Source organism: Nipponia nippon, unplaced genomic scaffold (assembly GCF_047370975.1).
Source record: "Nipponia nippon isolate SJK-2023a ecotype South Korea unplaced genomic scaffold, ASM4737097v1 scaffold_1, whole genome shotgun sequence".
Classification (NCBI taxonomy): Eukaryota; Metazoa; Chordata; class Aves; order Pelecaniformes; family Threskiornithidae; genus Nipponia; species Nipponia nippon.
Window position 1 is genome coordinate 22084406 of NW_028262290.1, and position 26835 is coordinate 22111240.

Genomic DNA, 26835 nt, shown 5'->3' on the forward strand with positions numbered 1-26835 from the left:
ACTCCAATGAGATCCTTCTACAAGTAATGATGGTCATATGCAGCCCTTAATATCCCTTGTTGCCAATTTCTTATTAAATTATTGAAGCACTGGAAAGCAGACAATAAGTACCAAAGCAGAGAAAGCAGACATATATTGGTATAACCATACATTGGTTTAAAAGCATCTTCTGCTTGGTTTTGCTTTAGTTTTTCTAGAAATAAAAGTCCAAGCCTCTATTCTCAAAGAGCATATTTAAAATCATGTATAAATCGTAAGCAAGTGGATACTCAATACCTTAATAAGCGCAGAAGAAACAATGCAAATGTTTTTCCAGCTTGGAAAAAAAATCCTCAATTTGCCAGATAATATGCTTTTTACCTGGATTTCAGAGTAGTTAGAATTCAGAATGAAAGACACTTTTCCATCAGTAACTACAGTTGCCTAGAGCATATCTAAATATTAGAGAACACTGAAATAGTTGGAAACAATGGTGACAATACAGTTAATGATAAGGAACAGAAATATATTTCTTTTATTTCATTAATCAAGACCCATAACTTTCTTTTGTGACAAATCTCATCTAATACCAGGGTAACAACAGTAATGATACAGAAGACTGTTGAGCTGAATAAATGATGTACCATATGCCTGCTTTAATTTAAATGTCAGTTATTCATTAAACACTGTTTTGATGTGATGTAGATACTGTAGTTTTTCAAGGTTCAGATTTGACTACTTATTGGGTTTTTTTGTTCTCTGTCCCAGAACTTCTTCCAGTTCTCTCATTACTTGCATAGGTTTATGTGCAACTAAATAGCTCATTGAATTATTTGACTTCAGGTTTAGCTAGCATGCAATAATAATTTAAAAACTACTTGTTCTAACAGGTTATTGTTAACAGGGAGAGAGATTTAGGCTATAATCAAAGCCAATGCAATGGAAACTAATCTCTTCATAGATTTCTGCTCTATAATTCTGTGATAAAATCATGACATTTAAATTCCAATTGAAATCATGACACTGAAAATTCCAATTAAAATCTTCAGCAGGGACACCATCTATACAATCTACCTTCTCTCACAGAAAAGAATGTATAGAAGGTGTGCCAAAGACCTTAAAAAATCAATTCTAGTACACTTGAACTAAAATGTTTTTGGCATGTTGGTACCCTGAAATATAAATAAACAACGGCCATTATGAGCACAGCTGTATGACTCTCTACTCATTTTTCTTCATGTCCTTTGTAGTCTCAGGCCTAGACAGTAAGACCTTCAACTGGCATAAAGAAAGAGGTGTTTAATTCCTCCTTGTGCCAATCCAAGATGAAATTATGAACCATTACTTCCCTTGAAAGTTCAAAACCTTTCAAGTAAGCACCCTAAGCCCTAAGCCACCATTACCCATTATAGGTAATGTTTGTTCAAGATTTTCTATGGAAATTGTACTAATGCAAATAAAATATTTTAATATTCTTCAGAGCCTGAAGAATCTGCCACCTCTCAGGAGAGTGAACTAGACATCCACAAGTAAAACCCAAAGGTATATTTTTGCAAATTCCAAGCTGAAATCAAAAACCCAAGGTAGATTCATGCATTATCCTAAGGCATCCTTGTTACTGATGTTAACTGATCTATTCTCTTTACTTTCCTGTCAAGCACACATAATGCAAGTTATCCCATGCAAGCACAAAGGTGTCTAATATCATACATTCACTACCACAGAAATATCCACACAAAAATGGGGTGGGTGCAAAGATATGTACCTTCATTTTTTAGACTGCTGTGTTTGACTAAGTCATCAAGTTCCTAGCCAAGCTGAATGTAGTCCAAGTTCCTATCCTATATTATATACTTGTGTTCAATCACCTTTTTACAAAACAAACTACCTGTATGCCATATATTTTTAAAAATCTGTGAAATCACAGCTGATAGAGTATGACAGAATTATGACCAGTGTGAATACAGGTTCTCTGCAATTGCATTGTAATAGTCTGTCTCCCATCAAACAAGAAAACTGGAGATGAACTTTTTACGAGGGCACATGCTGATAGGACAAGAGGTAATGACTTTAAACTGGAAGAGGGTAGATTTCGATTAAATATAAGGAAGAAATTCTTCACTATGGGAGTGGTGAGGCACTGGAACAGGTTGCCCAGAGAAGTTGTGGATGCCCCATCCCTGGAAGTGTTCAAGGCCAGGTTGGATGGGGCTTTGAGCAACCTGGGCTAGTGGAAGATGTCTCTGCCCATGGCAGGGAGGTTGGAACCAGATGGTCTTTAAGGTCCTTTCCAACCCAAACCATTCTATGATTCTATGATTCTATGAAACTATGACAGGGCACTGGAAACACACAATAAAATTCCCTATCATTTTGCAAAATTATGTCTCATTTAACAGAGAAATTATGTTCTGAATGAGACAAAACCCCTTAAAATCAAGAGCATGTCTTTCTGTCTGTCAATAGTATCTGTGCTTTACTAACCATCAGAGCGTCTCAGTAACTTGCACTCCATACTGCATGAGTTGCAACAATACAATTGACAGTATAGATATTTGCTTTTTAAAGATTTGAAATTGTATCTGAGAGATATAAAAACTGGAGTTATGGCTGATAGCTATCCCTGATTAAACCTAATAAACTACCGCAGTTAATTCCATTCGTAGATAATTTTATTCTGGAATAAGATCACCCATACCTGAAGTTAAGAGGGGACAGTTAATCAGCATTAATGTCAGCTTTAATAGCCTCTGAAATAACTTTCCTAAGACTGAAGATTATTATGAGATCATGTAATTAAAGTCTGTACCATAGAGCATAAATAGAAGGGCAAATCCTTACTGAGCTCTACTATTTGCTAAATTTCTGACCACTTCATTTTTATATTTAAAGGTTTTATTACATTTGTTTGGCCTGACATAATTTTCTAGTTTTTATGGTCAGGTTGATGGTTGGGGTTTTTTTGTAGGCATGGAGAAAGAAAGAGCTATGTCTATTTTTAAGAGGAAAAGGAAAAATCTATATTATATAGGAAAAAATACTCTCCCTCTGATTAGTAATTAACAAACTGAAAGGGCTAATACTGAAGACTTTCAAGAGCACCTTATGGTGTTCCATTTTAATTAGCAGCAAGCAGTCATCGAGTTCATCCTTCTACCATGACGGGTAAGAACAAAGAAATGTATTATATCCACATATAAATGAAAAAAATCTTGTTAACCGTTAGGAACTATAAATATTCCAGTATTCACTTATTGTCTATAGCGCTAATTATACAGAACATTTAAGAGTACATAACCATTTTACTGCTAAAAACAAGTTCAATTTAATACTATTTTTTTTCTACAAATGTTCATTAGAAACAAGATATCTCTATCTATCTCTAGCATTATTTAAAAATATACAAGCAAAAGTTCAGCTAAAAAAAAATCTTCTGGCATTTCAGTGCTGAAAATCCAGTAAAACCTTAAGTGGTCCCAGAGTTCTTTTCAGAATTATTTTCCAGCCATCTAACATGAAAATATACTAAACTAACAAAGTCTAAAGCAAAACCCAAACTGCCTCTATGCTTATGATATATTCTGGATAGATAAGATAATGACACGCATTTCAGAGGTACCTAGTCTTTCTTCTGAACAGGTAAAGCTGATATCGGCAGCAAGACAGCTGTTGGAAGCTAAGGAATTAGCCGAAATGTCATGACCATAAAAGATTGTAAATGCAACACAGACAATGATATTTGTATGTTGTCCTGTTGAGCATGTGGGACACTGAGAAAAAGATATATAGGTCAATACACTACTGTTAGGAATGGTCCTTCAAAGCTACTCACAGCTAGATTTCTTAAAACCAGACTTCTCTGGCTATTTCAGAATTTTGAAATAAATTGTTCTGGGGAAACCTAGATGTCCCAGAGCAAAAACCTGCAACCACATAACACCGTTCACTGAACTAAATCTACCCCAAATCAATACCTGTCAATTCTGATCCTAATCTGGAACACCGTTACCCAGAGGTTTTTTTCCTATGTATTCCTTCCATTCCAGTTCTAGTCACACAGCCATAAGCACACCATATTCCACATTATACTGAGTGCTGCACTATAACAAAAAATCTCTCCAATTGAAAATTACTCCCCTGTTTCTACTTGAGTCCTTGCATTTCCACTACATTGTAAGAAACAGTATGCAGTTTCAACCCTGCAACAAATACAGGTTATTCAAATGTATACAGACTACTGTAGGAGTTACAAACATAGAATTCTTTCTTTTTCTCTTTTACAAAACTGAGATGACTTCCAATTCCTTTTTGTCTGTAGTGTATCTTTTGCTAACTCTTTTCTTCAGTATGATTTTAACTTAACCTGGTCAACAGTAAAATCCTTGATTTCAAAATACAGAAAGGTTAACCTTCACACCATGCTTCTATGCAATATAAAATCCCCTCCCTCATTTCAGTCAAGTATGTGATTCTATAAGAACAGAAAGGACTACTCTGTGACAATGACATTTTTCAGTATGGTCATATAGCCTTCCCAACAACAGACAACTGTTTGATTATCGCCAACAGACAACTGTTTTGATTATGACCACGGCATATAATAACACATAAAAATCTACTCAAAAGTCTATAAAGTTTTGAGGTTTACTTGCTGCTTTATTTGTTAAATAATAACTTAAACCCCTTCTACTATAGTCAGCGTTTTCGATTCTATTGAATTTCAGTTTTTATCACTGGTACTTCTTTTGCTTAAAATAACTTTTTGTAAAATTCAATTCTTCACAGTAAAAACATGCTATTAATCATAATTATGTTCTGTCACAGACAGAAGTTAGGTAATCTGCTGTTCTTGTAGAGCATTATTCCTTTTAAAGAAAATTATTATTCCCCTTAAAGAAAAGGATTAGGAAATCCTAAAGAACGATAGAAAAAGCCTCAAAGTAGAACTATATTGTTATAAGAATATGAGCTCTTAATTCATGACAGAAAATTATATAGAATACTTTGTGAAATCTGGATCTATGGATTATGTTTTTAACTACAGTGTTTACCACCTTTATACGTGTAAAATTCAACATGGAATGTGTCTAGTTACTGTATCTTGAGTCACTGATGATGTCTTGATTGTATATTAAAGCTCCAATATCTGTGGATTTGGCAATTTTCCATAACCCAGATTTTCCAAAAAACTACTTTAGACAGAGGTACAGGAAAATATTACTCAGTCTTCAAGTAAAAACAAATAGAGTTCCTTAAGTCCAAGCAGTACTTACCAGAGCAAACAACTCTAGCACTCCTATAAAAAATAATTATTTTATTGTATTTATTATATTTCTCTCTATAGAACCTATGATATAAATAGGACTGCTACCCTCTCTAATCAAACACAGTAAAAATATGCAGTACTTCATAACTGCTGCCCTAAAGAGCTCACAGTCTAAATAGATACACTAAGCAAAGAGCAAGGAAGAGTGGTAAAAACATGAAAGCATATACATCAATGACAGCAAACATCATGTGATTAGATGTGATTATTTCCTGGCATATCTAGACTGTATTTCATATAAGCATTTCACAACACATAAGACAACAAAGAAATGAATACACTAGGGTGATGATCTGAGAAAACAGAGGTTTCTTCTCATGAAGCTTTTCTTCCAAAATGGAAATAAACACTGTAAACACTAAATTAAAAAGTCTGATGAAACAGATACAGTAATACTACATATAGACCCTCAGTGGTATAACCAAGGACTGCAATTGATATCTTGTGGCTTGCTATTAAGCAAATTAAATGGTTTCAATGGTATAAAATATAAGGGGATTTAATTTTAAACAAAAGTATTATAACTTTTTGAAAGACTATCTTGATTCAATTTGTGTTCCTATATTGTTTGAAAATTACCCAGTAATTCAGCAACTGTGTAACATTATAACATATTTGCAATAAAAACATTGTTCTGATTAAATGCATGGCCAACATTAAACATGTCAAATAATCTCAAATGCTTAAATTTAAATATGTGCCTGAAATGCTAATCCTGAAAAGGTACATACATACGTAGGTTAACTGAAATACTCTTATTTCCTGCAGTGTAAACCCTTGGTATTTAAAAATGGCTACATATCTGGGTGCTTTTCTAATGATGATCATATTTAGATAGTATTATTCATACTGTCTTTTTTTCATGTAGAACCCTGTATAATTTATGAGCCATAGTCTGAATATAAAAAAACTTAAATAATTATGACAATAATTCTGACTGTGCCTGTGTAATCAAGTAACATCAATTGCAGTTGGGTTTATTTTTCCCTATATAGCCCCTCAAAAAGGCTTTCAGGTGAAAAACAAACCCTCCTTTATGTACAGACCTTCATAAGACTCTATCTCCTTGTCTCCATTGTCTAGGGAAAGTAACAAAAACAAAACAAACAAACAAAAAAGAAGGGAACCAAAGCACAGGGGTTAAAAACAACAGAAGTTTTATAAAAGATATAGTAAACATGTTAAGAAGGATTTAAAAAAAAGAGTGTATATGGCCATTTAGACTGATTTTGCACAGCACATCTAGTTATCAAAAGTGGAAGGGTGAAAATGTATTTGATATCAAAAATGTGTTTATATACCTCTGCTTCTAAACATTTTGGAAAATGTCTCCATTGACCAGTGCTTTTATAAGACATTAAAGATAAGCACAATTACAGTACCAGTAAAATATGAATCATGAAATATCTTGCTGACCTTTCCTATTTTAAAGATTATTACCTCTCTTCTTGCTCTTCCTGTTTCAAGATGCAGAGATTTTATATTAGCAATCTGTAACACACTCCATGTGAACCCACAAGTGACCAGCTATGCTTCTAACTCCCAAAAGAGCCAGTTGTATCACTAAACAATGTATAAATGATCATTTCCTGTGCCTGTTGAAGTCAATGACAAAACACCTATTCAGTTCAAAAGGAACAGGATCATGCTAATAGTTAGTCCATCTTGGTTCGTGCATATTGCACTGTTGATGATTATTGTATTGCTGATGATTCATTTCAGTCAAAAGTGTTGTAGATATTAAAACACAATAAAAGAAAATACAGTACAAAATACAATACTAGTATCATTTCCTAATTCTGTACACAAAAACTCAAGACATTTCAACTGTAATGCCAAAAGAAAAATAATAAATACAATCAACCTTCATGAGCAATTTTGCAACACCATTAAGGAGAAAACCATACACTTACTTCTCTCCAACGTCCCCTTTGGTGGGAGCTGCGGTAACTGCCTGCCCCTTCGCCCTACTACTGGAGTACTTGATGGACTTGTCTGAACAGACCCAGTTCGAGGATGTGACCTATGAGACACATATCAAAACAAACCATATCCATTAAATGACAAATTCATCCTTAAATAACATTAAGAACTGATAACATGACTAAGTAGGCTTTAGACCACTTGGGACCCTTGAAGTCCCACAGTTAAACTATTATCTCTTTTCAGAGAAAGACCTGATTAAAAAGAGAAATCTCTCTGTGAAAAAGAAGAAAAGAAAGCCAAACTAAGGCTGAACATCCATAAGATGCTTGTTTGCACAGTCAAGCCAGAAAATGTATTGTGTGTATATTCATGTGCATATGGATATAATACCCACATACACATAAAATTATCCACAAGTCAAATTGAACAATCTTTACTTAGCTTGTATTTCGTTAAATTACCATTGAGTGGCAATGAGATTACAGAGATTTGTCTAAACAAAGTAATAAACTGGGAAAAGACACTAGTATTTGACTCTAAGTCTCACAAGGGATTTGATGTTACTAACTCTAACTTTCAGAAAACAAAAGATGGTATTCTGTGGTTCTAAAATAAGGAGAGGCTGTACTGAACATCAACTAGACCAAAATGTACTCATCTTTTTATTGTATTATGTTTATTTAAGGTAAGAGTAATGTATATGTCAATCAGTAAATTATAGCATTCAAACAGGAAAAATACAGACTATGGCACAGTAAAATGTAGTCAGAAAATGGTGGTTAAAATGGTAATTAATAGACAAAATTAGTGCAGTCCATTGAAAGAAACTTTTTTTTTTTAAAAAAAATAGTTTCATTTGATGTTGTTATGATGGTTGTTCCATAAGCGATGTCTGATGAACACAAACAATTTCTCATTGTGTAAGAGAAGAATATGATAGTTATGAGGTGCTTTATGTGGGAAACCATCCAGGATTCCTGATAAATGAGAAATCACAAACAAATGTAGTTAAATACTGTTAGCAAACAATTTGCAATGGCAGCCACACCATTATATCCAGAGTAGAATATAAATAGTGTGTTGGCACTGAAAGGGTTAGTATTTGTTGCTACTAGTGATCAGCTAAGGATGAGGCGATACCAATTAACTACTGGTAAAATAAAATGGTGAGCTGGTGGGGCAGAAGGGGATTAGTCTGATTGATTTGTCTGTTTCACCTCGGTAAGGCAGGTGAAGGAGGGGCAGATCTTCCAGTCATTAATGAAGGCATCGACCTGATGAGGTTTGAGTCAGGACGCTCTGTGGATCGGGAGCGGGAGCTGGTCCGCTCTAGCATAGGACGTTGTTCTGTTGATCTGGATCTTTGATATGGCTGTCTATCTGCTGCTTCACAATTCCTGTAATGTTAGTCAAAAAGCAGCTCAGTTGACCTTTGACTTTTCTATTAATTATAAAATATGCTGCATGATACTGGTTTGGAGCAAATCATTTTGTTATGTACATTTTTTTGAGGGGGGAAATTTTCTGAGTTCGCTTCTTGATAACATACAGTTTTTCTATACGTGCAATTTGGTTTGCTCCATCCATACTCTTGATAAATGGGCTGAAATGTTTCCAATGTCTCAGTAATGACTATCCATGCAATAGTCTGTTTCCTGACAATTTCTGGGTAAAAATATTGTTATTTTGTTAATTAATACATCAACCTTGGGGGAAAAGAATAGATGACATAATATCAAGTCTCACTAAAGCTAAGGACTCTTTTAATTGTGCAGTTTAATTGAGCATTTTTACTCACATGACTAGATTTTTACAGACTGCATTATCTTTACAGCTAGTGCTCTTGTTTGTAGGAAAGTCCACATTCCAGGTGTTATAATTACCATGTGGCACTGTTAACTATTATTAGACTCAGGATGTCTGTCAAGATATAGGACAGGCTATAGCGATGGATTCATATGTGGTGCTCGGACTGTTGTCAGATGAAAATCTACATCATTAGTTCTCACAGAAGTTCCACCAACTAGACAAAGTTTGGTTTGTAATAAAAAAAATCTTCTAAACCACAGCCCAAAGAACTGTGCCAAAACAGCAATGGAAAAAGTTACCATTAGAGATGCAACAGGGAGAAATTAGACTGAGTAAAAGAGAATTTCTTGATCAAGCAGTCTGGTCTTCTACTATCTCAGGCAATTAATCGTGCCATTACTTTCAGAAATTAATCAAGCCCCACCTTTTTTCACAATGTAATTGGTCTGTTTGCAAGGAGTAATATTTGCTAACAATATCCTAAAATACATAAAATCAAGGAAATTTTAAAAGTAAAATCCATACCCTGATGGAGTTACTTATTAAATTCACACTCCTCCCAGCTCTCCTTGAGTAACTGAACAGCTATAGAATACAAATAGGGAACATGTACCCTTCAGGACTTTTCTTGAGCGAAGTCATGCATTTTACAATGAAGGCAGTTAATAGAAAGAGTGACTGGATGATGATTAAGTGTAACAAGAAGCCGAATTTTAATTAGTATCAAAAAAGAGGAAGACATACCACAGCCTCATTATGAAGAGTCTTATGTTATTAACAGCATTTTATTTCTAAAAACCATATTGAGACAGTATAGTTGTCTCTAGTGTGCCTAACTTTACTGAATGGGGTGATAAAAGATTCATTAAAACGAATGTCTCTTCAGGCCTTCCATGAAGTAATAATTGGACTCCCAGAGCATACGAAGGAATTGCCACAGACAGGTTCAGAATAATACCATTCACCATGAACCTACATCTATAAGCTCCTAACAAGCAAACACACCACAGTGAGACACGTAATGGTAATTATAAGCTGAGGCACTAAAGATTGGAGGAAAAGTACAACAAGCCTGGCACAAAACCACAACAAAATTACCTCACTTCTTCTATGAGTTCTGTTTCTGAATGGGAAGCTTCATCAGCAAAAACATCCACTGTCTCGCTTCTTTGACATTGTGGATAGACAAAGAAACACATCCTTAGCTTTGATATGAATGTTGCTTAGTTTAGGTAACTGTTTAAGAGAGGTTTCAGTATTATGGAAGGTGAGAAAGGCGTCAGCCACCTGCATGGTGGTTAAAAAAATATTCATAGGGATAAATTCTTAGACTATGGGAAAAAATTCCAAGAAAAAATATTCCTAAATTCAACAAAACTACAAAAGAAAATATGACCAAGGTCCAGACAACCCACCCCTACCTTGTTTACCCACATATTTAGGAAAATTATTTAGCCCACAGAGACTTTCCTCTTTGGGTCTGTCACACACAGAGAGCTAGAACAACCCTTCTCCTGCCAGTGAGTGGGGGACTGCTGGAGCACACAGCAGCAGGGACCAGGCAATATGGCAAGAGGTATATTCCATTTTCTATTTCTTTCTCCTTCCAACAGCCAGGAGGACATACAGAGGTACAGGTAAGTAGCAACCACATGACTGTCATAAACACTTCATGAGAAGTTAAGCCTCTTTCACTTGTTACTCTTAAGAACTCATTCTCTTTAGCTGTAGTGTAAAAAGTATTTTTTAGGATGTTAGGCATCTGATCGATTGCCTGCATTAGAAGGCAACCAGGCATTTTTACCATTAGGATTAATACTAATGCCTTAGTGGGCAGGTTTTGTATTCTGCAGAGCATCATGGAGCCACTATAGCTAACCACTTATGCTAACAGATAAAGGCCTCAGAAATTTCGTATTCAGTAGTTAATATAAATATTCAGTTTGCCACAATCTGCAGCTGGCATTTACTTCAAGTGGAAAAACAACCAGGAGTTCCCAGAAGTGAAGGAGAACATGGATTTTGGCAGTGAACCTTTTGGTTTTAGATGAAGCTTTGGCACCACTGTTGTTTTGTAGGCTGAAGGATTTGAAGACTAGGTTTAATCCCGAGGTGAAACTGAGTTGTTACCCTCGAGTTACAGGCTACATGCTGCAAACCTCTCAATAACCACAGCAGCAAATGGAGGGCTATATAAGCATACTGAGTGTCCCACTTGAAAGCTTCAGTGTGTGGTTTTAGATCATACACATACAAAGAACAATTCAACGACAGTTTTACTGTCTATTCTTTGTCCTCACATATTTTTTGTCCTTTTAAGAGTAAACACATGTGCTATATGATCCAGGTCTTCAGAAATGAACTATCCCTTTTATAGAAAAAATATCACTCCAGTAACCTGCTTGGGCAGTGAAGCTCCTCACCTACCACAGTGTACAACTATGCATTAATATCACAATCCAGCCATAAGCATGGAGAGGGAGCTTTTAAAACACCTCAGTGAATTAAAAACAGTTCATAACTTTTCAGATAACATTCTTGAGGGTTTATGCTCCCAAGTTATCTCGGTGAAAGTTTCCTCTTTTTCATTATAAGTCATATCATATGAATTACTGATTCTTAAACAGGGAAATATAATAGTCTAAGTTAAAGTATTCAACATCCATGTGATATTTTAATGTATGTTAGAGCTGTTTATCTTTGCTAACAGACTTTTCATAATAAAAAATACAGTTAATGAAATGTCAAATAGTGACCTCCTCCATTTAGTATTGCCTATCATAGCATGCTTCTGCCTTTGCTAAGGAAAACATGGATGGTAGGTGGCCCATTCCCCTATCAAAGTCTACAAGACTTGTGAGCATAACTCTCCCCTATGCTGAGGAAAGAGTAGAGCAGTAAGTGTTTGCTTTTTAACCAAGCACACCTATCACTCTGAAACTGTTTGAGCTCTCTGTAAGCTGCCATGCAGAAAGCTCTGTGAGTATTCACGATCAAATTTTATATTCCAAACCCACCAAAAATTAGAATTAGAATCCCATACTATTTAGGTACCACCGTAAATTCTGGTAACTACAGTATCTAACCAAAGGTGCAGAAAATAACCATTTCTAATTTTTAATTTTTCAGATTTGTTACTTTTCTTAACAAACAAAGAGAATTTTCAACAAATTAATACATTCATTGATCTAAACATATATAGAGAAAGCCTTATAGAAGATGAACATTTTTCAACAGTAAGCAATCATAACCGCTTACAATGCAAATAAAAGTTATTTTTCCCCAAAATAGCTGAAAGCAGTTTATTTGAAAGCCCATGTTAAATTCTTTTACTGTGTGCAAGACTAAAAAAGTAAGCCATGAGATCATGCCAATCACAATTTTAGTACTAGGTTGTTCTTGTAACAAAAAACTGAAGAAATAAAAATAGAATTGTTGTATGATTACAGTACACTACAATTCAGCTCCTAGTGCATCTTTTTTCACCTAGAAACACTGAGCACAGAACAAGAAAAATACAGCAATACATTTTCTAATTATCATAATTTCAAACTCCAGCTAATATACAATGATAATACCTGTCAGTGTCTGTGGATGGCTGCTGGATTTCAATCCTTGGACATGTTATTCTTCTACTAGCTATAGGAACTTTGCTGTTTAGTCACAGACACAAGATCCTCTGTTAGCATAACATAGATAAGCATGTCCACAAACAACTGAGATTTCTAGTATCAAGCAAACTTAAATTTGAGTCGTAAGTATTGTAATGGAAAATGGGAAAATGGGAAGGAGCAGTATGCTGCCAAATATCTAGATAAACTGGCGACTGGATATCTTACCAAATCACTCATCTATACCTATAAAGAAACTTAATATAAAATTATGTGCTGCTATAGTTTTAAAAGCCAGGAACATAATGCTTTTCGGTACTCTTGCAAACTAAACAAAAATAGGAAGCAAAGCAAGATATTTTTGCTGCAATAATATTCTATCATGCTTTATATATGTGTAGTGTATATATCTATACATATATATGCACACACTCGTATGATCTATTCACACGCACATTACACTGTGGTGTATGTGATAACTACAGGTATATCTACATGACAGTCACAGGCATGACTAAACTGTAACATGCCAGTATCTGAACTACTTTTCTACTAGTTAACTCAGCTAAGCAGACAAAGCAGAGAACTCAGCTGTGATCCCAGGGACGTTGTGCTCCACACTGCTATGCGCAGACTGCTACAGCTATAGAAACTCAGTTGCTTACAGCTTGCTTAGGTATCTGTACATGGCATTGCAGTCACTTTGGTGATTCTATTGTAGACATATCTAATCATGCTAACACATGATGGCATGGTACTATTTATTATAAAAATGCTTAAAGAAAGCACATATAGCTATATCTATAGCGATTTAATCTGCAAAATATGTTTCATCATTGATAGACTTACTGAGAAATAGCAAAGCCCTGCTTTAAGTAGAGTTAGACCAGATAGTTTTTCCAAGGTTCTTTCCAACTCAAATTAGTTTATGATTCTATGGATCTAGTCAGAAGTTTGTGCTAGCTATTACAATCAAATATCAATAAAAACAATAAGTAGTGTCAATCCTGGAACAATTAAGACTGAAATGATGTGCTGAAATATTTCATATCCTCTTTATCTGTAAAATCAGACCCAACTAATTTTGTGTATTTTGGAGGAATAGAAAAGCAACTTGGTTTTTGTAGGGAAAATAGTAAAAATATGTAAGCAATTTCTTCTTCACAGAAAATCTGAACATTAACCAAAAAGAAGCAGTATATGCTTTTGAGAAAAAGGCTTCTTAACTTCCAGTTAACACTGTTTGTAACTGCATTCAAATGAAAGCAAACACAGCAAATGAGCTAATAATAATAATACTAATTTCACTTAACTAGTTAACTTTAGTTTAAGAATCAGTTTCCAGTATTTTACTCAAAGGTAATTTCTCAAAAAATGAACCTTGCAGGCTGCCATTTCCTTACAACAGAGGTGAACCAATGAATGCAAGCAACATATACGTTGCCTTAATGTCTTACCAATTTATTTAGCTTGCACTAACTTTATCATATTAACATTTATTCATACTTTTATTCTGTGCCTACAATATGAAATGTTTGGAGGTATTCCTTCACTACTAATTTAAAAGTCTGAGAGACTTAGGCTGATTTTTGCTATAATATATGTTAAGTGTTTGTTTTACAGTATTGTTTCTGGTACTAGTAATATACATTTTCATTTTTATATCCAGTTGCCTTTTATAGTACCTTGTATTTTGCCAACTACTTCCAACTTTCAACATCTTTAACATAGACCCTCAACTGACACATATTAAAGAATCACACTGCAGGAACACATATCTTTAGCTTCATGAGATGACTCACTGAAGATCATGAAAAAAGTGATTATCATTCAAAAGCTGGGAACTCAAAATTCTCAAAGAGAGCTGAAATCCTCCTCACCACCACCCTAGCTCAATTTTATAACTGAATATACTGCTGCAATTCTCTCCAAGATAATAATCTAAATTGTAATAAAAATATTAGAAATATTCCAAAGTATAAGTGTTTCAGATTTGTAATATAAGTTTATTACACATTTTTTCCCATTTTCAAACAAAGTGTTTCACCCACTGCACTTGAATGTTGTATTGTAGTGTATGAGCAACGACAGGAACATTCAAGGGTTTTAATGAACATGTATTTCATGACTGAAGAGTAAGTGGTATGTAAGTCAATGCATAGAGATGCTTGAGACAGAAGCAGTGAGAGAGAAGCATTTCCTAGTAGGGCTTGAATGTTCAAATGCTGTTCAGCATAGCACTTTTAGACTATAGACTAATCAAGTGAATTAGTTGTAGGCTTAAAATTAAGCATGTACCTAAATATGCCTTTGTACAGTGCAGTACTAAATGCAAAATTTGAAAAGTACTTGGTTCTTGGTGGGTTTTGTGGGATTTTTTTCCTCAGACCTTAAATATAACTTTATTTGTACATGGCATGCTGTATTTAGTTGGCCTCTTTTTCTCCAGGAACATTTAAAAAAAACAGTAATATGGCAGAATTTTAATTAGTAAATTATTACAAACAGGCCTTAATAGTGCAAATATGTGTTTATCTGTCTTCCTAACTTTTGGCAACAGACCTGCCTGTAATTCTAACCTCACTGAAGTCAACAACAGTTCTGTCACTTAATGAGGCCAGGATTTCAATCAGATCATTCCAAGATAAGCAGTTATGTAAGACTTTATTACCTTCTAAGCTCTTAAATTACGAATGAGCAAAATAGTATGTTGTTTCTGTTAAAGGTATTCTGTAAATCCATTGATCTTAACAGAATCTGATCCATTTCAGTAGTCTTCATTCTATGAAAGTATGGTTTATGTCTTACAGTCTACCTAAAAGTCATATTAGTTCACAACAAACGTTCTTATCTTTTATTTCTTTTTCCACAGCTTTTTGGAGCTAAATTTAAAAGGCGACAGAGAATACTAACAAATAAATTTCTTTTTCAAGTTACAAATTTGTTTTCTCCTGATGTTCACTTACATTAGCGTCTATACATTACTAAATCTAAGACAAGTAAAGTAAACCAGAACTATTTAATGTGACTATCAAAAGCAAATACAAAAGCTTTGTTTACACAAAGCACTTTCCAGTCTTCTTCAAATGCAATTCATTTTCAGTATGCTTGTGCACTTTCCCAGGAAGAACTAATAATCATGGCCCTTGTCGTAAGCACAAATTAAGTGTATACTTCAAACACTTAAAATTGAAGAGCCATCAAACAGTGGCACTCTGGTTCAAAAAGCTAGGGAAAAATATGTTCTCAAGTCTCTGTGGCTGCACTAATGTTGAGCCAAAAGACCCCTACAAACCTCTTCTCTCTAGAGAAGAGAGAAACTTGTGTTAAAATATTGAAGGATTAATTCTGGGTTTTACCAGATTTTTTAGTTTCAAGTTGATAAACTCACTTATGTTCTCCTTCAGTCTCTGAATTCCTTAAACAGAATTCCTGTTTTAGTCAACATATACAGGACAAATATGAATCACAATTTTATTGAAATAGCCCTAGGACTGCAGGTGAACTGTGACTAATCCATTTTATATATATATCTTCTGTTTTCAGTATATAGTATCATTTTATATGGTTTGTTATATTCAACTGAGTGTAGTCTAATAGCCTTCCAGTGATCTGTTTTAGGTATATAACTATTTCTCCAGAGAGATATACTGACTTGTATCACCACAAAATAATAAAGAGAAACACAAAATTCAAAGTATGGTCAGTAACTAATTTACTAATAAATAATTAATTCAATATTCATGCACAATTTACATGTTATTAAGTATTGGTATGCACAAAATTATAGCATTTGAGACACCAATGTATAGCATTATTTTGTATAATTTCACAACAAATATTTTTAAGATAGTTTTGTAACTCTTAGTCTTCACTAAGGAAAAGTTCTCAGTAACTCTGTAGGAGTTTCACTTAAGATCTTCAGAATTTACCAGCATTTTGGACCCACATCATATATTTGTTTGGTTTAGTCAGCCAAAATATGCCACCAGCATAGTCCAGCTCCTACTTACGAGACACGGAAGGGCAGAAAGAAGCAAGCTCTGTGCCCATTCGCAAAGGAAGTAAGTAAAAATAAGGAAGAAAAATGTCGCAAGAGCAAGAAGAAAATGAGGGAGAAGCAGTAAAGTCAAGGAACTAATAGCAAGGAAAATCTGTGCACTCCCTTGATCAGGAGCCACCTGCAGCTGGGAAGAACTGAAGATTGTAAGGTACACGCACTTTGCATGGGTTATGCATCAATCACGCAGGAAGATAGGTTAGAAAGTTGGAACTGGGATTATTTCTAAAACTAAAAAGTATTAGGTCTCAAAGACACATTCCCCAATGTGGTGAACGTAGGCAGGTATTATCAGTCAAAAAGCCCTTTTTCATTAAAGCAGTCCTGAACAGTAAGAACATGTTTTAAAAATAGTTCAAACATAATTAATGTTCTTTTTATATTTGTAACTGCATAAAACAGCTTAATTTTGGAAAAAAGACTAGCACATAAATATGCCTTAGCCCTGACTCAAGAAAGAAAGACATCAAGAAACATATACTTATTAGGAATAACTTTGGTACAATTATAAATGAACTCTTATTATAAGGATTAGAAATACATTTTAGCTATATCTGTAACACTACACTCTTTACTTACCCATAATTTTCAGCTGAACCATTGACTACATGATCTGCCCATGAACTTGCACCATTGTACCACCTTTACAATGCAGTTAAAATAAAGAAATGTTACAAAGAAATATATGTATTATTAATAACACTCTAATTCATATGACATGACCACTTCTCAATAAAATAGAAAGCTTTCCAAATGTTTCCAAATCATTTTGCACATTTCCTATTTTCTCTCAGGCATGAAGAAAACCATACCTTTTTTTATTAAAAACCAAGTAAATTATGTTTAATTTTTCCTGATATAGTTTTTAATATATTTCACCTTTATTCTTTTCAGCAGTTTAGCCATGAATTTAGGTTCCATAAACGCTAACTGATCCCTTATCTTTTCTTACACAAAAGTCTTCATGTTTTCATGAGTTTGTGGAATAATTAAAAAATAATTGTGGAGATATAACATTACCAAACAATAATGTTCTGTGTAGCAATAGTTTAAAATACTGCTTTTAACTTCAAATATGTAACGTTTTCAAATTTATTATTTTTTCTATTTGATAGGGTGGTTAGTTTTTTCAGTTATTTAAGAAGCAGAAGAAAACTCACTTCACTCAGATCAATAAATAAAAACTAACTAAATTTTATACCTGTATTATTCTTCCAGGTACTGAACATGGGCTACCTAAACATTTGCAGCATCATTTCAGCAAATCAGTTGAAAACAACATAAAATACATGTAGAAATATTTTTTCTTAAGTAGAACCATTGAGAAAAGAAATAACAGGACCAAAAAAAAGTTGTTTTAATTTCAGAAAGCAGGGGATAAACTGTTTATGTGCCATTACTCCAGTATATTAAGAGTATGTACAAATCATCCAACATTTGATTAAGAAGTTTCAACTGGATCTCTGGTGTTCCATATTTTCAGGATCTTCCTTGAGTAAAGCCTTGGAGCTGCAATAGTCCCACTATTCAATGATTTCCACACAACAGTGAGTGAGAAGCAAGGCAGGGATTTTCAGAAAAGATTGAGGGACCACCATATGATCAACTTGGATATAAATCTTCCTTAGTCTGTGCTGAAAATCCAAGCCAAAGTCTGCAGGATGAAAATTTTAATGGCTTGAATACACTTATCGAAGGGTTTTCATGAATCTGTTCCTGGGAATCACAGCAGTATTTTTTGCATTACTCCATTTTTTTCCCAAACTTCTCATATTTCAAAATCAGAGGTTTTAGCAAGATGTTTACAAACTAAATAACTGCACATCTCCTGGTCATTGTGTTGAGGGAACACCATATGGAGTGCAGTATACGTGAACGTCACTCAGCTGCTTGTGTTCCTTCTATATCAAATTGGATGGTATGGGGAATGGCTTTTTGCATGGTTTGTAGCCAGATTAATGACTGGATGAAAGTTACTTTAGTTTAATCTAGTTTAGTTTTAGATTAGATTTAAATTCAGTCTAAATTAGAATACAGCTGGAGAATGACAGGTATATCTTTATGCTCTCCCTGATCATCCCTATCCTTAAAACTGAAGCCAGTCTCTCCAGTTAGCCAGTATTTTAAGTAAGATTCTTCTGTAAAATTACTTATTATAGACACCATAAATACCTAAGTATGGTTTTAAAATTGCAGTGCACTCTATTTTTTGTTAAATATGACTGTATTTATCTGTATCAATCAAATAGAAACAAAATTTCTTGCTATTAATTAGAAAATAATCGCTGCTTTACCTGCTCCAGTACTGTAGACAAAAATCAGACACTGACTTAAAAACAGACAAGAAATATAAAAGATCGAATTGTACAAAGGGAGAAGAACATCACCTTGCTTCTTTCTTCAGATTTTCTTCCTTTTGGACTTTGCCTAGCTCTTTAAACATTAAATGCTGTTATCAAATAACTATTTCCAGAGACACTCCAAAAGTTTTCAGATTACACATCAGATTTTAGTTATATTATGTTCACTGTGATACTCTATATGCATATAAAAATTTAGGAAGAACAATAGTGCTTTTGGTCCCAGCACGGCAAGTACCCAAAATCAATTTGAAGGCATTCATTAGTCCTTTTTTAAATCAATATGGGCAGTAATATGTCAAAAGCTGAGGACCTTCTTAAGTGACTCAGGTTATTAAAAGAATGAAATTGAGGATTCTAAATTGTCCTATAATCACTCCTAGTGACTGAAAAAGTTAGCCATTAAACATACGCTGCAGTTAAGTGGGGAAAAAACCTTCAGTTGTACCTAGCTCCTCTGTATTATTCAGTTTTCCTCCCACATCTAATGAATAAAAAATTTTTCAAGTTAAGAATTATGCTTTAAAAAAAAAAACAAAGTCATGTTAATGGAGGACTAAAAGAAAATGAGGTACTTAAAACTATGGAGATTAGCTGTTCTGTATTTAGAGAAATACTGCATAAAATGCACTGTAAATTTAAATACCATTTGTCTAGGCCAATTAAAAAATTTAGACTACACTTCAGAAAAAATGTATTACTCAACTTTATCTATTTTTACTATATAAATTAAAATACCTTTCAGGAATATAGATTGTGTCATCATAATATGAATTAGGCACTCTTCTCTCCTGCCTAGTCCTCCTGAATATGGAATAAACAGCACAGATATTTCAGACAGTTTAAAGGATGCTTCTTTCATGATGTTTTCCCTCACTGTATTATTAAGATAGTGATGAACATAGAGCACATTTATATAAAGTTCAGCAATATATTCTGAATGTATATTTTCATATATATGTCATTTTAAACTTCTACTTTCAAATTATATTCAGAAATAATTAACAACATATTAACAACACTTGATCAATGCACACATATTTCATAGGAGTGAAAAGTTACATCGATAGGAAGACAGTATTTGAGCAACTGAGAAATTTCACCAAAAATAGGATATGGATGTTAGAAAATTTCTGACTGGTAAAACGAAAGTCAGAAAATAAAATGGAAGCAAAATTTTGTTTCCTTAAGTGAAGCAACAGAAATTCTGCCTGAAATAAACATCACATCCTGCACAAAATGTGCACAAGCCAGCTTTTATTGAATTCCAAACACTAACTTCAAAGGCTAAATGAAAAAAATGAAAATAGCAGTGTGGTGTTCTCAGTGAATAAGCTGACCTCTGAGATAGGTAAGCTGAGAAAGAATATCATGCAGTGAGGTTTTCAGCAGATTTTTATTTGGGAGGAACTGTTAATATTTTACTTTTAAAAACAATTGGGATAAAAATCTTGAGAACCTTACTCTGTCATTCAGATCATGTGTATACCAGCCAATTTAAAACGGATGACTATCAAATTATGAACTAGCCTGTATAACTCTATAGGATTGTGAATTGGGGGGATATAAATAAAAACGGAAGTAAAGCTGTACATGTACAGCCGTGATGTCTTATATATGTTCAATCCGAGTAGCTGCAGCAGTGTGAACTGATACCAGTTAGTGCTACCATGCTGACTATCCCATTAAAGAGCCAAGGAAAATTGGAGTGGGGTACTGAGCAGCACGGTGTTCTTGGGAAAACCCAGGGTCCAAAGGGCACTGAAGCCACTGAAGCTGCACATGTGCCTACTGTCTTTCTTAGGTATATGCTGGAGCAAGTTGTCAGTGCCGCCTCCATTTCTTTTGGGATGGAAACAGTTGGACTTCTTCAAAAGCGGGGAACTATTGCGAAGACAAAATAACGAGTGTGGTAGCCTAAGAATGAACTCGGAAATTAAGGTTTTTGATAATGTAAATGTGTCCTAGAACTAATGAACTAAAGACTATCAAATCTGATAAACAGCAACTGAAATAAACTTCAGCAGTGAAAAGATGAAAGAGAGCCAAGTAGTCACTCTGTGGGGAAAAAAAAGAAAAAACTGCTAGAAGAGACCAGAAGAGTTAATGGGCTGGCTGTGAATGACTACAAGATAAGCAATGAAAGGAGCCATGAATAACAAAGGCGGCAAGTAATTTTGACTGATAAATCTGTATGACATATTTGCCTGCAGGACACCCCCACTGGTGGATTCACAGTGACATAAGATACAAAATGCTATCCCAGATGAGAGACTCTTCCCTGAATGCTGGACTGTGCGGAACAATGTTTGCTATTTTGATGAATAATGGAAACTGGAAAGTTATTTCACATGCTTAATAAAGGGAAAGTAAAAGGCAGGAAGAAAGGTGGTTGCTTGATATCAATATGACATTAAGCAGGTGGAACTAAGAAGACAGGACTAACACCTTGACCTACAAAAATAATGTAATTTAAAGTAAGTTTTAAACTGGGAAAAAACAGAAAGATGAATGAGGAAATCTTGTTTAAAAAGAAATTTTTCATATATTTCCAATAAATAAAATAAGAAAGAGGAAATTACTTAGTGTTTTTCAATGGATAAGGAGGAACAAGATAAAGATTATGCTTTAAATGGTCCTTAAATACCTATAGAACTGCTATCAGAATATGGAAAGACAAAAATGATGAAAAACTAGGAAAAATGGTAGTGGCTATGAAGTACTCAGAGTAGTTCATATCTGGTAAGATGCCTCAAGTAACTAACATTACCCATAGGCAGCCTGGATTCAAGAAGACCAGAGAATCCAGGATCAGTTCTTAGGCTCAAGGAAACTCAAGATGCTGTTCTAACAGTGAGCTAGAGACATTCCACTTCATGTCAGATTTTCCTTTCTGACCCCAGGAGGAATTAGCTTTAATAGCCTTCTCTTAATAAAGCCCTGGAAAAGATTTACTCCATCTCACTGCTTAAATCCCAGCTTTTTCATCTTTATGCAGTACTGTCACTTTTGCCCTTTATTTTCATTGATTTTACTTTATTTTTGAGAAATTAATTTCTGTAGAAACAAAGATCAAGATTTGCAAGTCAAGATCCTCCAACTAAGACAATTAGATAATAGCTCCAACTTTCTGCAATATCTGAACAATCACAGATACAACCAGCAATCTGAAACAGGTGCAGATAAACTAACGCAAATGTGATTATATAACTATGGCAAAAAAAGAGTACATAAAAATTAACTATTGAAATAGCACATCTATGAGCACATTTTATCACATATTTTCAGAAAACAAACCAAAAATCCCTTTCCTTATTAAGGTTTCTACATGCGGACTGAAATATTTACACTTTTTCTTTATATTAAGTTTCATGTAAAACAGCAGCATTTCAGAACAAATGTTTAACTGAGTTCTAAAGATTATAATGTCTATTATGCTATAGCTATGGAGAATTTTTGAAAAGCAGTATTTCTTTGGAAGGAATACTTCTATGATACTATAAAAGTTTCAGATTCTATTTTGTTTCTGCATCCAAAAATAGTTTTATACTTACTAAAAATATGGTTATATATGATCTGAATCCAGAGCAAACCTTAATGAACTTCTCAGAGGAACTCATATCCAGAGGGCAGCCATGAAGTTAATATATCAAGGGTTCTTTAGTTCTTGCTATGGAAACTTTTACATGGCTCCTCTTGTAAAGCAATAGCCATATCAACCATTATATCTGCTATTTCAGATCTGAAGCCACCATTTCCTTTTCATTGGCTCACAATTTATCAGATTTACATCCTTATTTCTATTCACACACAACCATGTAGACTTCTTCCTGTTTTGCAATATTTCTGAAAATATCATAATCACAGTACTACACCAGCATGTCTTATTACATCTCTTAAAAGGCACTGTATTTCAAGTATAATTATTTCATAGAAATTATTATGGGCTCGACTTCTCTCTGCCATATATTTCATATATAAATAGGAACTCTGATGTTCTGTAATCACACACAGGTATTGTGAATGTATACAAGTAGTCATAAATTACAGAATAAGCACTATACAAATATCTACAACATAAGCCTATACTTTTACTTTTCACTCTATTTTTCAGTTAAGCAAAGTATAAAATTTCAGAAAGACTCTATTTCTGTGTACTTTGAAGTAGATAGGCTTTTCCTCATTATTTCAAAGAGAATAATAAGCAGTATAACTATAAGCACTTTCAAAAATTCCAGCAAAAATAAGGGTTATACAAAGACACTTACATATATTATCCATATAATCTAATTTATGAAACTGACTTCTGTGAAGCTATTCAGCTTCTCTTGGGATTTACCCATCCTCCTGAGTAGTCAGTTTTAGATGCGTATGTACTCACAGAGTATTATAAAACATCTTCACTGCATGTGTTTTTCACTTAAAACATAGATCACACTCTCAGTTTGGAAATCAAACACAATACTGTCAAAGTGTAAGGGGCAGAGCTAACGATATGCTCCACATCAATTATACCTCTCAAGATCATAGTAAGCACCCTCAGAATAGGTACGGCACATCTTACGGGAGCGAAGTAATCTGATTGCATCTTCACAAAATAGAGGATACATTGTGTGATCCTGGCTGCCAAAACATAAAGGGTGATCACAATGAAAAGCAACACAAAGATGAAATGAAGACAAAACAACATGAAAAGCAAGCAATGTCAGCAACAGAACAACACACTGGAACAAACTCAGCTGGAACTTTGGTGAATTTTGCAAAACTACTTTTAAAAATTAAGGTATATTGGCCTGCAGCAGAGCCTACGAGAAAGGTATCACACTCCAGTTTTATCTATTGTAACCTTTAACACAGCCATACATGTATGACATTCTGTATATGAAAATCACAATATTAGCAGGTATTTGTGTTTGTGATTTAAATAATTTTCTTTATTGACTTTTTAAAAGACATTAGAATGATGTAAATATAGCATCATCTTCATGGACTACCAATTATAGACTTTTGGCAGTGAAAAAATGTTTAAAAACTGAAGCACATGAAGAATTACCCAGTGTTTGTCTACACACTATATCAAGAAAGCTAATGCTGACATTAACTCAACACTTCTAAGTCTTCTACCACTATACACAGACTAATAAAAACAGAAGTGGACATGTAGGTACATAGAAGTACATACATTATCCGCACAGAGTCACACAGAGGAAAACATATACCTGGCATCTCTGTAATGGTGGTCTGTGGACTGCGTGTACCGGGAACGAGGTAAAGTAACATAATGACTGAGTAGATGGCAGAAAGAAAAATACAAATATGAGACAATATGATGGAGAAGGAATGGTATACATCACACAACAGAAGACATAAAAATCTGAGAATACAGGAGCTACAAAAGCATTATGAAGAGCACTGAAATTATTAACAAAATTAGAGATCTGATATACAGTTCTAAAGGTAAAATTATCTAGATCATTCACATATTTGTTCTGAGAAGCCAGTAAAAGACTATGGATCAAGCAGATGATAACTAAAATTCGGGATTTTCTACATTATTTCAGTTAGGAGGAAAAAATTTATAAATCTCTGTCTGAAAGCAATCTCAAGAAGTCAGATTGCCTATTCCCTTGCTTGAAGGCAATGATAACTTCGGTATGAATAATATCTTTGGCAGAGGTTTACCTAGTCTTTCTGAAAGGCTATCACCATTGGGAAATCTGTCCCCACATAGCCAGCTCCAGAGCTTTCCCATTTCTGAGTGTAAGTTTTCCTAATATTTATCCTATTGTGATAAAAGATGAATTTAGACTAAAGCCTTGTTATTATTTAAATAATTAATGAAGAGACATAACATCTGTAACAGAATATGCAAAAAAAAAATGCATTTCAAAATAATAAAACCAAGATAATTGTATTTTCTTTGTATTTTTTATACGTCAAAATTTATATATTTTAAATATATTTGTTACAGCACTAGATAATTTCCAATTATCAAAAATAGAAGAATGTTATTTCTCTTTATTATACATATATGCACACAGTATAGAAAAAAATTATTTTGAAAATAGGGTTTTTTTTCCAATTTACAAGGAATTATTAGAATGCAAAGGAGCCTCTGCTCTACAGCTCCTCTGAACTTGGGGTATTTTAGAGGAATGTCTAATCACAAAAGTCCACACTGGAAGTGTAAACTGATTTCACAAGAAACATGGAAAACCTCACGTTTATCCTCCATTTTTATTTCTCATATCTTAATTTGCTTGTAATTAATGATTTGCTAGTAAATAATCAAACACATTGTTACAGGTAGCTATATTACCTACATTTATTATCTTTGCCTCTTTTGCATGTGGATAAAATGTATCATCAGCCACATGTAAATATTCCTTATAAGCATATTAGGTTAATTATATATAGTACAAGAGATCTTTGTGCTCACTTCTTGTCAAATAAATGCAAAAGCATAGTCACCACTATAAAAAGCTTAAGTCCCTGGTTATGCAATTTAAACTTTGCAGTTTGTTACAAGAATGAGGAGCTGTACACAATTCAGCAGGGCCTAATTTGACACGGTACGCTGAAAATTTGAAGATGAGATCCTAAGAAGGAATAACAATTAAGAAAATAGTCGTAGAGCTACACTGCAGGCTGCAAAAAGTATTAGGGTTCTTAAACTAATGCACAGACCTGAGTACCAAAAGCAGTCTACCCATAACAGCCTGGCAGTCACATGCTGCCAAGAAGCATTAAAAAATAATTGTCATGTTCTTAAAATTTGCTTTAGAATATATGCACATCCACAGGAAGAACAAACAAATAAAAATGTAGGAGTCTACACCACAACAGCTATGATATGTGTGATGATGGCAAACAACTGCATCCCAGCTTATTCTCACCACTACGTGGTGACATTCCCAGGCTATATCCACATGAATATGCCCTTAAATGATTTAGATGCAACCTTGGAATTAACACCACAAAACGCTTGCAAATATTACATTAGTATTAATAAGAAATTAAGTGTTTCCAGCTGGTAGATGACATTTTAGTGTTAACAATTCACTTTCACTTCCCCTTTTATCTCTCCAGTGAATTGTTGACAAGTTTTCTTGAAAGTCTTTCAAAAATATGACATCAATAAATATAATATATTCAACCAGTTTTTAAAGAGCAAAGCTTTAAACAAAACTAAGGCTTCAAGCAGAATATGTGTTGCAGAACATGAATTTCATGGGAATGCAATTGCTATTTGCAAGCAGCTTAACTTCCCGTCCATAAGAAGGAACACCCCAGACTGTTCCCTTCACTTACTTGTACGTGAGTGAAACACCATCAGTTAATGTTCTGCTCAGGATTTGAGTCCTAACTCCTTTTCAAATCCCCACTAACCTACTTTAAGTGCCCAACCTCTGGTACCAAGTTTTGTCCCAATACTTCTAGAAACTCAGAGCTCTAGCGTTCTGATCAAGTTCTGAGATTTTTGCTTATGAATATATGGCAGGCAGTTCAATATTTTTCTTTTTTTCTTTTTTAATTCAGGAACTCAGAATCAGAGTAAGTTGGCTTAGATACAACCACTTATACAGTTTGATATGTAATAACTTTTAACAAGTTTGAAATATGCTTCCTCATCAACCAGAACTCTGCTTGTCTATATAGAGAAGTGAGGTAAGCTTTAGCTTATACTTGACCTGACCCTCTGGCATTACTGGCTATTCATACTTTTCTCTATCCTTTGGAGCCCATGTTATCCATGCTATCTAA

The 26835-nt window shown here is 34.1% G+C and overlaps 1 protein-coding gene across 50 annotated transcripts in view; it reads right to left on the reverse strand.

Annotated features, from left to right (window-relative positions):
* The window catches only part of RIMS2 (regulating synaptic membrane exocytosis 2), a 503677-nt gene that overhangs the window by 137099 nt on the left and 339743 nt on the right, over positions 1-26835 (reverse strand). For 19 of the 50 annotated variants that reach the window (XM_087747735.1, XM_087747743.1, XM_087747762.1 and 16 more), the window contains 3 exons: positions 8449-8628; positions 7219-7328; positions 6352-6384 (listed from right to left, as the gene is read on the reverse strand). In XM_087747735.1, coding sequence (XP_087603861.1) covers positions 6352-6384; positions 7219-7328; positions 8449-8628 — 323 coding nt within the window. Of the gene's footprint in view, positions 1-6351; positions 6385-7218; positions 7329-8448; positions 8629-10138; positions 10208-17290; positions 17354-26835 lie in introns of all 50 variants that reach the window. The other 31 variants (XM_087747885.1, XM_087747789.1, XM_087747771.1 and 28 more) reach the window with 9 other exon arrangements.